At 38.0% G+C, this 10748-nt stretch overlaps 1 protein-coding gene across 2 annotated transcripts; it reads right to left on the reverse strand.

Moving 5' to 3' along the window:
- Window positions 1–5807: 5807 nt before the first annotated feature.
- Window positions 5808–10329, reverse strand: LOC117478542. Of its 2 annotated transcripts, none has more exons than XM_034125532.1 (7): window positions 10189–10329; window positions 9045–9374; window positions 7965–8288; window positions 7667–7798; window positions 7217–7315; window positions 6503–6540; window positions 5808–6310 (listed from the first exon to the last, which is right to left on the reverse strand). In XM_034125532.1, the coding sequence occupies exons 1-7, from the start codon at window positions 10229–10231 to the stop codon at window positions 6140–6142; spliced, it is 1137 nt and encodes a 378-aa protein (XP_033981423.1). In that variant the 5' UTR covers window positions 10232–10329; the 3' UTR covers window positions 5808–6139. The 2 variants fall into 2 exon arrangements, with proteins under 2 accessions (XP_033981423.1, XP_033981422.1); XM_034125531.1 differs by having other exon boundaries at window positions 7205–7315; window positions 10189–10328.
- Between the last annotated feature and the right edge of the window lie 419 nt (window positions 10330–10748).

The following is a 10748-nucleotide window of genomic DNA, read 5'->3' on the forward strand; positions in this document are numbered from 1 at the left end:
TCAAGTGCCTAGATGTCAAGAGAGGTGGTGAAGTGATAATTATTTATTGAGCAGTATACTCTTTCACATTGAATCATAACAAGTCATACTGAATGTAAATACAACTGACTCTAAAGTAAATCCCAGTCTGTGACATTGGACATTTTGAAGACTCAAAGTCCCAAGCAGTAGGTAGAATATGCTATGTAATGTGCACAGAAAATAAATAGTTAACTGAATACTGGGATGGAAATAGCCTATAAGCACTCAGTAAAACATAAACACACACAAAAAGCTTCTGAATGATGAGAAGTATAATTAAAACATAATGCACATTACCATTTTGAGAGAGAGTACCTAAGTTAAAGAACTCAGAAAATAATCTCTTATCGAACTGAGGCTCCAGTAAAACACACTGACTGCGTCTCTACATGGACATCAGTAAGCCGTTTATGAGTATTATCCCGGTTATGATCATATTGGGGATATGGTGTTTACATGAGCACAGAGAGATCAGGTTATTCATGTTCCCTGTTTACATGATAAATACTAGTAACCTGGCATTTCGATGCCTTTTCTAAACAATTCAGTATTTGTATCTCTCTATCATGACATGAAGACGAAACTCCTCTCCAGAAGTGAGACACCGCCATCACTGTTAACTGATTAACTGCTACCAGCTGATGACTTACTTTCCTCTTCTTTGAAAAAAATGTTCTTATGTCCATGTTGTCTGGGGGAGAAAACATATCAAACCAAGAGATCGTCAGCTTTGATTTTCGCTGTATTAACCTTTTCCTGATCATTTGGTGTGTGTGCCTTACCTCCGCTACCGGCATCGCTTCATACAACAGATGTGAGCTGTCCAACTATGACAACACTCCTTGAACATGCGCGCGCTATGTGAGAATCTGCCTTGGTACAAAGTAGCAGTGAAAACATGGTACGGAGTTTCATTGATTTGGGCATTCTCTCAATAAGCAAGTTGAATGGATTTCATTTGATAGTGAAGCACTGACACAGCGCTCTACAAAGTGCGGCGAGTGGATAGACCGATTCACAGACTTTCCGCATAGTAAAAGTGGGGGGGTCTAAACTAATCATTTGAAAAAGTGGGGGGGACTTGTCCCACCCTCATATAATGACTGCGACGCCCATGCGTAACTGTATGTAACAACGGTTTCAAATCAGCATCTCTTAGACAAAAAATAAAAATTAATAACTAAAATAAAACTCCAAACATAACAGAAAAAACACACGACCACATCACACTGAGTTTGGCCTGGAGAACTGACCGTTTATTTGTATCTGCGCATGCTCATTAGCATCACCACGTTTCTTTCACACTCAGGCACGCTCTGATGATGTCATATACAACATGACTTTGGTTGCGGTCGAATAGTCCGGCCCAATCCCAAACCGCCCCCTACACCCTATCCCTACACACTACCCCTCCGTTTGCGCGTTCGCGCGGAGGGTCCGCCACATTAAGTGCTGTTCCAAACCAACGAGTGTGGAGCGGTGTGGAGGGGGAGTGGGCTATCAAGCCCTCAAACAGCGAGTCTGCATCGGTGCTGACTTGAGACCGGTCTCTACCTGACGGGAGTCACGCTGTGTGTGTCCGTCAGGAAACACGCTGTTTACAAGTAGTTCCAGCAAACATCCACTGATAAACTGCGATGTGAACAACCTCATGATAACCTCATATTTTTTTAACTTAGGATCATACCTGTGTTTAGTCTAGAAAAAGGTAAATGTGTGCATTTTATTATAAAGTTGTGTATATTTACAGACTGTTGCAAAAACTAAGAAGCTTATAAACATCAGGTTTAAAACTAAAAGAGCTTTACAAAAAAGTAACACAATGAAAGATGTTCGGAGTTTTATTTGAGCTATTAATTTACATTTTTTGTCTAAGAGATGCTGATTTGACACCGTTGTTACATACAGTTACGGCATTTCCTGTTTCTGCAGGAGAGAGGGGAGTTTGTCCCAAAGCTTGCCGCTGTATTTACCCCCTCCATCTGACAGGAGGGAGCCTCGTTGAGCTGCGAATGTGGCTACAGACGGAGTTCACTCCGCCACGGAGGGGTAGGGTCGAGGGAGTAGTTTGGGATTGGGCCTCCATTTAGCTTAGGAACCTTCCTAACGGAGTGAAATGACCCGGAAGTCCCTCAGTGGCAGCCATGATAAGTGCCGTTCAAATTCTCTAAATTAAAGGAAAGGAGGTTTCAAACTTCCTTTATAACCTCCTTTAGCTTAGGAACCACTGGACCTCCCTAACCTAAAGGAGAGGAGAAAATGCTGCCCCACAATGCCTTGCGGCCGCCGCATTTGCCGTCACACAACAGTCGGCCGTTCACGGAAACAACCGATTATGAACGAGAAATGATATCATGAAAGTTACGGTGCTTAAGCATTTTAAAACGTATGTGGTAAGTTGCCAAAGTGCTTTGTTTTGAACGTTCATCAGTATTATAATCAAAAAGAGAAATATGAACGTTAGTTTTTACTGAAATGATCAAATAAAGTCAACATTTCACAGTCTTTACTGAGCTGTGTGGGGTTTGTTCAACTTTTAAAAGATGTTTGAATGGTGATATACACAGTGATAGATGTTAAGGACTAACGTTTATAATAAATACATTTGTATTGATTTTAAGATCTTTTCATACAGTCATACGTATTGGGATCATTTGTATTAATGTGGACCGGAGGGAGAGGGTGACGAGCATAAGTTTCACTTTCCTTTTTTATTTCAATTCCAACTTTGGTCATGAAGAATATGTTTCTCTGCTGTCCACGTTCATAAAGCATAAAACAACAGCATCAGAGCACGGTGCAGAGTCTCTAGATGAGTTTACAGTAGTCCCTCGTTCTTATTAAACATCCCTGTTGTAGTCCGCTGTATAGAAAACTGTAGTTTCCATAGTTTCCCCACAACAGCAGACGCACATTTATGACCTCCGCTGGCGCATCATAAACACGTTGGATAGTGAAAGTGCAGTCGGATTCTCTAAAGTACCGCAGTCTCTTCTCCTAAGTCCTTTGAATTCTCCTATCCACTATCCCTTAACCCCATGACGTTTCACTCAGAGGTCAAGGAATAGACGATAGGGTTAGAACTTAGGAGCTGATTTTTGGACTATTCGACCGCAACCTACGTTTTTATTCAAATATGCTTACCCATGCTGGTCTTGCCGGTGTTCCAACTTTCCCAAGCTGGTCTTGCTGGTCTACCAGCATGGTCTTGCTGGTGAAGCTGGTACACCCTCTGTGTATGTTATGTATATATTTATGCATTGTGTGTTTTGTGTATTATTAAATTAACTTTTGTATATTATGTATTGCTCAAACTATTTAAAATAAAGTTTTAACCATCAACTAGTTGTTAATGAACATGCATATTAGCAGTATATTGGCTCTTTATTAGTCATTATAAAACACTTATTAAAGGTAGGGTAGGTAAGTTTGAGAAACACATCATCTGCAAAAAGCAGTGGTGCAATCCTTAGTCCACCGAACTGCAGACCCCCTCCCCCACGACTATGCCTCGAAATCCTATCCATGTATATTACAAACAGGATTGGTGACAAAGCGCAGCCCTGACTGGGGGCAGATGACATCGCGGACAAGGTGTGTTTCCCGCAGCAACACGCTACAATACTAATTGTGGGCTTATCATGTTTATTCGGCCACAACAGAAAAAAAACAAAAAACTCTCGCTCTCTCCAGAGGGGCAGGTCAGTCAAAAAGGGCATACTGTGCACGTCCCTGGCTGTAAATATAAAAAGGGAAATTACGTTATATAGAAAATGACAGAAATACAAAGTATACTCACTAAAAAACCAAGAAGATCAAACCGTGGTGAACTGCAAGCCAAAAATACATTCTTTACACCCTTTCCCAAAAACTTTGGATAAGATAAAACTTTATTGATACCCAGGAGAATTGTTGTGTCATAGCTGCAGATCAGAGTCGGAACACTACCAATATAGAATAAAGTGTAAATATTGACAACAAACAAAAACCACTTAATCCCTTTTCCTTTGGTTGGGCCATTTGTCATATTTACACTTATCTGATATCTGTTTTTACATTTAAAGGTAAGTTTGAGAAACCGGCTCGAGATACACTTGTTGTTATATTCCATGGAATGCTCTTAACATCCCGATAGCAATGAATATCTTAAGTGCTTTGACAAAAAATCCATAAAAAAATGTCATCTGTGGAAGACGTAGTACTGTAAAAAGCACAACCAATCATTTTAGCCGGCTCGGCTAAAATAACTGGATGGCCCACCTGCCTGTCAGCCTTCCATCTGTGCACAAACTTATCTCGTGCCCTCATTGGTCATGTGCACGTTCGTGTGTGTTGGAGGAGGGGCTCTGTAAGGAAGTGGCAGATTTTTTCCGGCTGTGTATTTTCAAATTCTAGCTCACTCGAGCTGGTTTCTCCAAAATTACCTACCCCACCTTTAACAAAAGTTGTTATGGATAAAAAAGCAAGAGATGTAAAAAAACGTTCCCCCACTAGCATTATTGTTTGGGTCTGTGACCGGGGATAAAGCTTGTGGACATTTTTTAAAGGATGCCGCCTAAAGCTACTGTTTTACCTGAACACACACATGCACATGTGCAATATGTGGTGTAATGTGTTTTGGGGTCATACAATACAATTACAACAGGATTGTATGGTTATGAATGCATTATAAGTTAGTTATGATGTAGTTAAAACAATATTGGATGATAGTCATTATTTTTGAGTGTTTTGGACTGAAATAAATCATGGGTTAAAATTGACCCGCGAACACCATGAACGGTACAAGCTTTCGAACACAACACAAGGGTTAACACAGCTCAACTCGACACGGCTTCTCCAGACACGGTCAAAAACTGTTTGCTACCGTCCCACACACCTGAATCTGATCACCCAGTGATTACATTCTCTCAAGTGATTGCTCCATCTTGTGTTCAATGGCAGAACTGCATGTTACATTAAACTTGTGCAGATAAAATAAAAACAAAGACACATACATTAGACGCAAAATGATGTTCACTCTGTGATATGGACACTGTTTAGTGTACGTATATTAAGTAGAACAGAGTTGAATGAACTGTTCATAAATTCAGTCAAACTAGAAGCTTTTACAGGTTTAAATTGGATTATTCTGTCTCAAAAAAACATTGGTAAAAAGTAAAATGTTTTAAGTCAATGCAACATTATTTAAAACTTATTTTCAATTATGAAAAACTGAAACATTGCACTTCTCCATGACAACTGAACAAACCATAAGATTGTTATACGATGTTGAAATCTCCAGAAAAAGCAAGTTAATGAACCCTACAGTTTTAAATCTAAGAGAGCATGGTGACAGAAATACAAAGTGTATCACTGAGAACGAAGAAGATCAAACTGTGGCAGACGTCCATGTTCGAGTCTCTGATGGTTGAACGCTGCCTCTCTTTCTTCTTCACCGGCAAACCAACATGTTTTCACTTCTAAACAATGGACTCCCTGCTTAAAATAAAACACTCACAGCTTTAATCTCCTCTCTAACACCTGCATGTGTATCACGTATGGTTTCACTTTAAAACTTTGCAACTTAATGCAGCAAAATAATATATTTTGCTTTTAACATTTACATTATTCAATGTTAAGTCTGTGGAAAAGTGTACTTTGTTTTACAGAGCAGGAAGAGGTCGAATATGAAATAAAATATAAAAAATAAAACTCAATAAAAATTGTACAAATCCAAATATATATGTACAGTTTAAAACATTACAAACAAGTCATAACGTTTATACATAAGTGTGAGTCATTTTGTATCCCGTACTGACCACATCACCTGGTTGAAGTAATATAGTTTCATATCCATTTATTTATATTCCGCTATAATTAAACATTTCTGTAAATCAAGTCTTTAACCAAAATAGTCAACTGTAATTTGAAGCAAAAATACCTAATGCTAATCTGCTAACTTTACTAGAACAGTTTATTTTATAGAAATAACTTTAATAGCATATAACTTGTAATAAAATCAACTTAATAAATACATTGAAGCTGTAAAAGAGCTTTTTACATTAAATATCATTTAGCTGAGGCTTTTATTTACACGGCTGCTTAATTCACACCAGCTTCTTCTGCCAGACTGTGAGAGTTATTGGGGGTTGTTAACAGTAGAGTACAGAGGGGGCTCATCAGAGCTAGCTTCCACCCGAGGAACAGAGTAGATAACACACTCAGCGTCACCGTGGAAACCGCTTTGGGACGAGCCCACATTGACAAATTTGATCTCAGAGTAGGCGAGTTGACTCGGGTCGTCTTCAGCCTGGAGGAAAAAACATTGCTTGATTAAATTTGTCTTTAAAAACAGAACAAAACAAGCAACATGAATCAAAGCCAAATCCGGCATTTCAGTAAATATGGATAGGAAGCAGCAACAGGTGCAAGAAATGTAGCCCTACCGAGCTAATGTGTTGTGATCCAAACGTTTAAATTGTATAACTTCTCTCAAACTCACGTCTGGTGCAGAAGCATTTTGTGTTTCCACATGAGGTTCTGAAAAACACAACAGTACTTTGAGAAAAATACTCTCACAGATTTTCACACATGATATAACACATTCCCCATTTGAACCAATATTTGGGCCAACCCTTAAACAACAAGATAAATAGATGTGTTTTGAGTTTGTAAACAACAGAACATATTTTGTCATTTAGCAACCTGTCAAATTTAAATTACCTAAAAAATGGAAAAGCCTATGAGCTGACTTCACTCCAAAATAGAGGAAGCCATCCTCTTAGCTACCTCTATTTTTTTATGTGTGTTTTTATAATTGACCAAAGGTGTTGTTATAACTGGAACTGGCAGAGCGATAATCCTTCAGTTGTTGCAGAGGAAACAGGTGCTAGATTTATGCTTTGTAAGTCGCAACATCACGAACATAGAACATATAGTCTAGTAGCATCTATGCAACTACACCATTATACAATACAACACATTGAAATCTATATCACAGCTTCCCGCAAACACACACACACACACACACACACACACACACACACACACACACACACACACACACACACAGTCTGATGCTTATATTCAAATAGCTGATAATATGAAACACAAGTCAACAGCTTTCTGTGTGAGTGTGTGTGTGTGTGTGTGTGTGTGTGTGTGTGTGTGTGTGTGTGTGTGTGTGTGTGAGTGTGTGTGTTACCTGGTTCCTCACTTTTGGCTTTACAAGTCCTCTTCCTGCAGAATACCAGCACAGACAGTGATGACACGATGACCAGGACGACCAGAGTCAGAGACACATACAGGATCACATCTGTGGTACAGTTACAGTTACTAGTAAACTATAACATCTAACACTAAGAATCCCCATAATCCATTTGGTTATTAGCTTATGTTTAGGGGAAGACAACAGGTCAACAGTATTTGCCATATACCTACTGTAGAAATAGAGTACATGTTTTAAAAGCTGGGAATATGATTTAAGGTGAAGCATTTTAAAATCTGATTTGTAATTTGTGTACTCGATGCCAACAGAAATGTACATATTGTGATTGTAGAAAAAGCATAGAACATTATGATGGAAGAATGTGATGGCCGTTCTCATGCTCCTTATGTTTCATAAGTTGTTGAAACGTTATCTAGTAAACACAGTGTGTGGATTTACCTGTAGTTGTTGTTGATTCAGGTTGTTCTGTGGTTTTAGGGGAGGCTGGTGAAGATGTGGAGCTTTCACTTTGGTTTGATGTTTCTGTAGAGGCTGATGGGATGGATGATGAAGGTGTAGAAGTGGTCAGAGCTGTGAACAAAAACAAGCAAGAAGTCCTGATGAGAGAAATTAGATCCTCCCGAGTTTCTGTGTGTGTCAGCTGAACTAAATTGAGAGTTGAAAACATCAGCAGCTGTCAGTGAAAACTGTCTTTAGAGACATGAACAAACATTTTCATTATCAAGCAGAAACTCACCATCAGTGACGATGAGCATAAACCTCTGGTATGGATCATCAGAGTAAGTTCTGCCCAGACCACACCTGTACCATCCTGAGTCAGACTGGGTCAGCTGTTTGATGCTCACATACACAGATCCTCCTGTTGGAGTTCCTTCAACATATTCAATGCTGTATTTGTCTTTACTAAATATGTAACCAGTTATTTCAACAAGATTGTCTTCTCCTTCACATTCTTCCTTGCAGAAGTACTTCTTGTTTCCATATTCAGTAAAGTAGCATTCAACTACAATATTTCCTCCAGTTCTAGCATCGATTGTTTTTTCTGCACCAACAAGCATTGCTGTTGAAAAAACCAAAACAATCAATAGTTACTATGTGTAGTTTACAAATCGTAGTTTCAATATTTAGAACTTTGTGTTTTTTCAAACGTGATCCAGTCACTGAGGGATGAGGTGTGACGATTTAATGAAAAGTTTTTTTAACTAAAAAAATGTCCAAGGAGATTTAGCAAATCATTATTTTTGTGCTGAGTATACAGTGAATGACATTTGGATTATACAGCATTAGTTGTGTTAGAGTTAGTTAACGGATGTTATAATATATTTCTGCTGTTGTAAAACACGGCCCCCAATTCATTTAACATTCATTAAGACTTTTCTCCATTTTGGGATTCCATGTTCACCGTGGAGTCATGCTAGAAAATTCAAGATACTCTACATTTTTTTATTTGGGGGGTAAAGTATTCCTTTAAAGCCCCGACCGCAGTCACAAACCACCAGTTCAGTTGTTAATATTGTCTATTGATCTCAATCTATTACTAATTGTCTTAGTTTTCAACAGAACACAGAGCGGCCGTATAGGATCTACTTCATTCAGATAAGAACAGAGACAACAGATCAATATGCTCGTGCCCCCGGTATTAAATTCTTCATCAATAATGTTCCATACAATAATATTAAAATACACTTGTGTACGCGTGTCAGTTTCGGTTTATGAGTTACCTTCAGAAGACATGTAGGATTAAGATGAGTTAATGGTGAAAATGTAAAACTATTATTAAGACAAGGAAGAAGATTTCATTGTAGTAGAAACTCACCATCAACAACGATGATTTCAATATATTCGTATGAAGCCGTTGACAGATATAGTCCCACACCACACCTGTAGCGTCTGGAGTCAGACTTGGTCAGCTGAGTGATGGTCACAAAATAATCTCTATTTTCATAATCAATGCTGTATCTGCCTCTCTGAGCTGGGGCATCAGTTGTTTCAATGAGAATGTCTTTTCGTCTACATGGTTCCTTACAGAAGAACTTCCTGATTCTATAAGAAGGAAAGGGGCATTCAACTCTGACATCTTCTCCTTCAATTACTGAATAGACAGAGAGTTGGGCACTGACGAGACCGGTGTTTCCATCCTGCAGAGCTGAACAAAAGATGAACAAAAGTTGAGCCATCATTAGTATTGATCAGTACTTCCTGTAAGATGCTGCAGTCTGATCACAACACTTCCTGTTTCACATGAACACAGATCCTCAGAGTTAAACCATAGCCTGTGACTGAAGATCACCATCAGCACTGCAGGTTAATGTGACCGTTTGGTCTGAGATCTTTATCCTTCTTTAGACACAAAGACTACATGAAGTCTCCATCTGTAACTTTAAGCTTTACATTAACGCAAATCCTTATAGTACATAAACTAAAATGTATTTAATGTCAACACCACCTTTTTTTATTTATGACATTTTTGGACAAAACACTTCGATAGATAGATATAAATTGGGAAATTATTTTTGTTCCAGCAGCAGTGTCAAGCCGTACACGAGTTATAAATGTTTAAAAGATACAATAAGATACAAATATAATAAAAAGTTCAAATTAACATTCGCGGCATGTATGAATACAAATCAAAAGATTAATAAATTAATCAAGAAAATTATTTGCAGATTAAATGACTATGAAAACAATCATATAAATTATTTCACAGAAAAAAACTGTCGTAATGACTTCATTTTACTCATTCAGTAAGCAGATAATAACTAAGTTTAATGATGTTTAATTTACAGTCTGTTTGAGGAAGTGAACATTACATTTTAAGCTTAGGTCAGAGGTTGCAAAGCTACTAAAAAGCCTAACTTTGAAATATTTGAATAACTCGTACTGCTGGAGCCTTGCATTAACTCAATACTTTAAAGGAAAATGATTAAATTACTGACATGAAAATAAAGGGATGTACTCACAGAAGAGGAAGAAGAAGCAGATCAAAGTGTGAGAGACTTTCATGCTGAGACTCTGATGGTTTACCACTGACTGTCTTTCTTCACTGGCTAACCAGGAACTTGTAACTTCTTTAAATGATGAAGTCCCTCCTCCAAACACAACACAGCTCTACTCTCCTTCCCAACGCAGAAACACTATGGTCTAAAAATACTCCATTGAAAGTTGAACTGAATTAAAAATGTTACTTGGGTAAAAGCACAAAAGTATCAAGTATAGAAAAATGTATAAAAGAATCACTATGCATAAAAGCACATTTCAAAGTGTTATCATAGAATATTTGGTTTAATGATCATTTCATTTTTTTGTTGTAGTTTATATACTGTTGAGCCCATTTTAGATACTTTGAATGCTATGGGTTCAGAACAGTCTCACAATACATACGTGCACACAGAAGGATTCAAACTTGTATTTCCGGTTCCACACTTGTGTTTTTCAATGCACACACAAATGTGTTCCGTTTCATGTAAATAAAATCCAAATACAGAAAAATGTTTTACATATGTATTTTTGATCCACACAC

The sequence above is a fragment of the Trematomus bernacchii genome, unplaced genomic scaffold (assembly GCF_902827165.1).
Source record: "Trematomus bernacchii unplaced genomic scaffold, fTreBer1.1, whole genome shotgun sequence".
NCBI lineage: Eukaryota > Metazoa > Chordata > Actinopteri > Perciformes > Nototheniidae > Trematomus > Trematomus bernacchii.

Coding starts and splice junctions, on each gene's coding strand:
- LOC117478542 (XM_034125531.1), bottom strand. CDS start 10,231: ATGAAAGTCTCTCACACTTTGATCTGCTTCTTCTTCCTCTTCT. Junction 6,541..7,204: donor AGCCAAAAGTGAGGAACCAG/GTAACACACACA, acceptor TGTGTTTTTCAG/AACCTCATGTGGAAACACAA. Junction 6,311..6,502: donor AAAATGCTTCTGCACCAGAC/GTGAGTTTGAGA, acceptor TTTTTCCTCCAG/GCTGAAGACGACCCGAGTCA.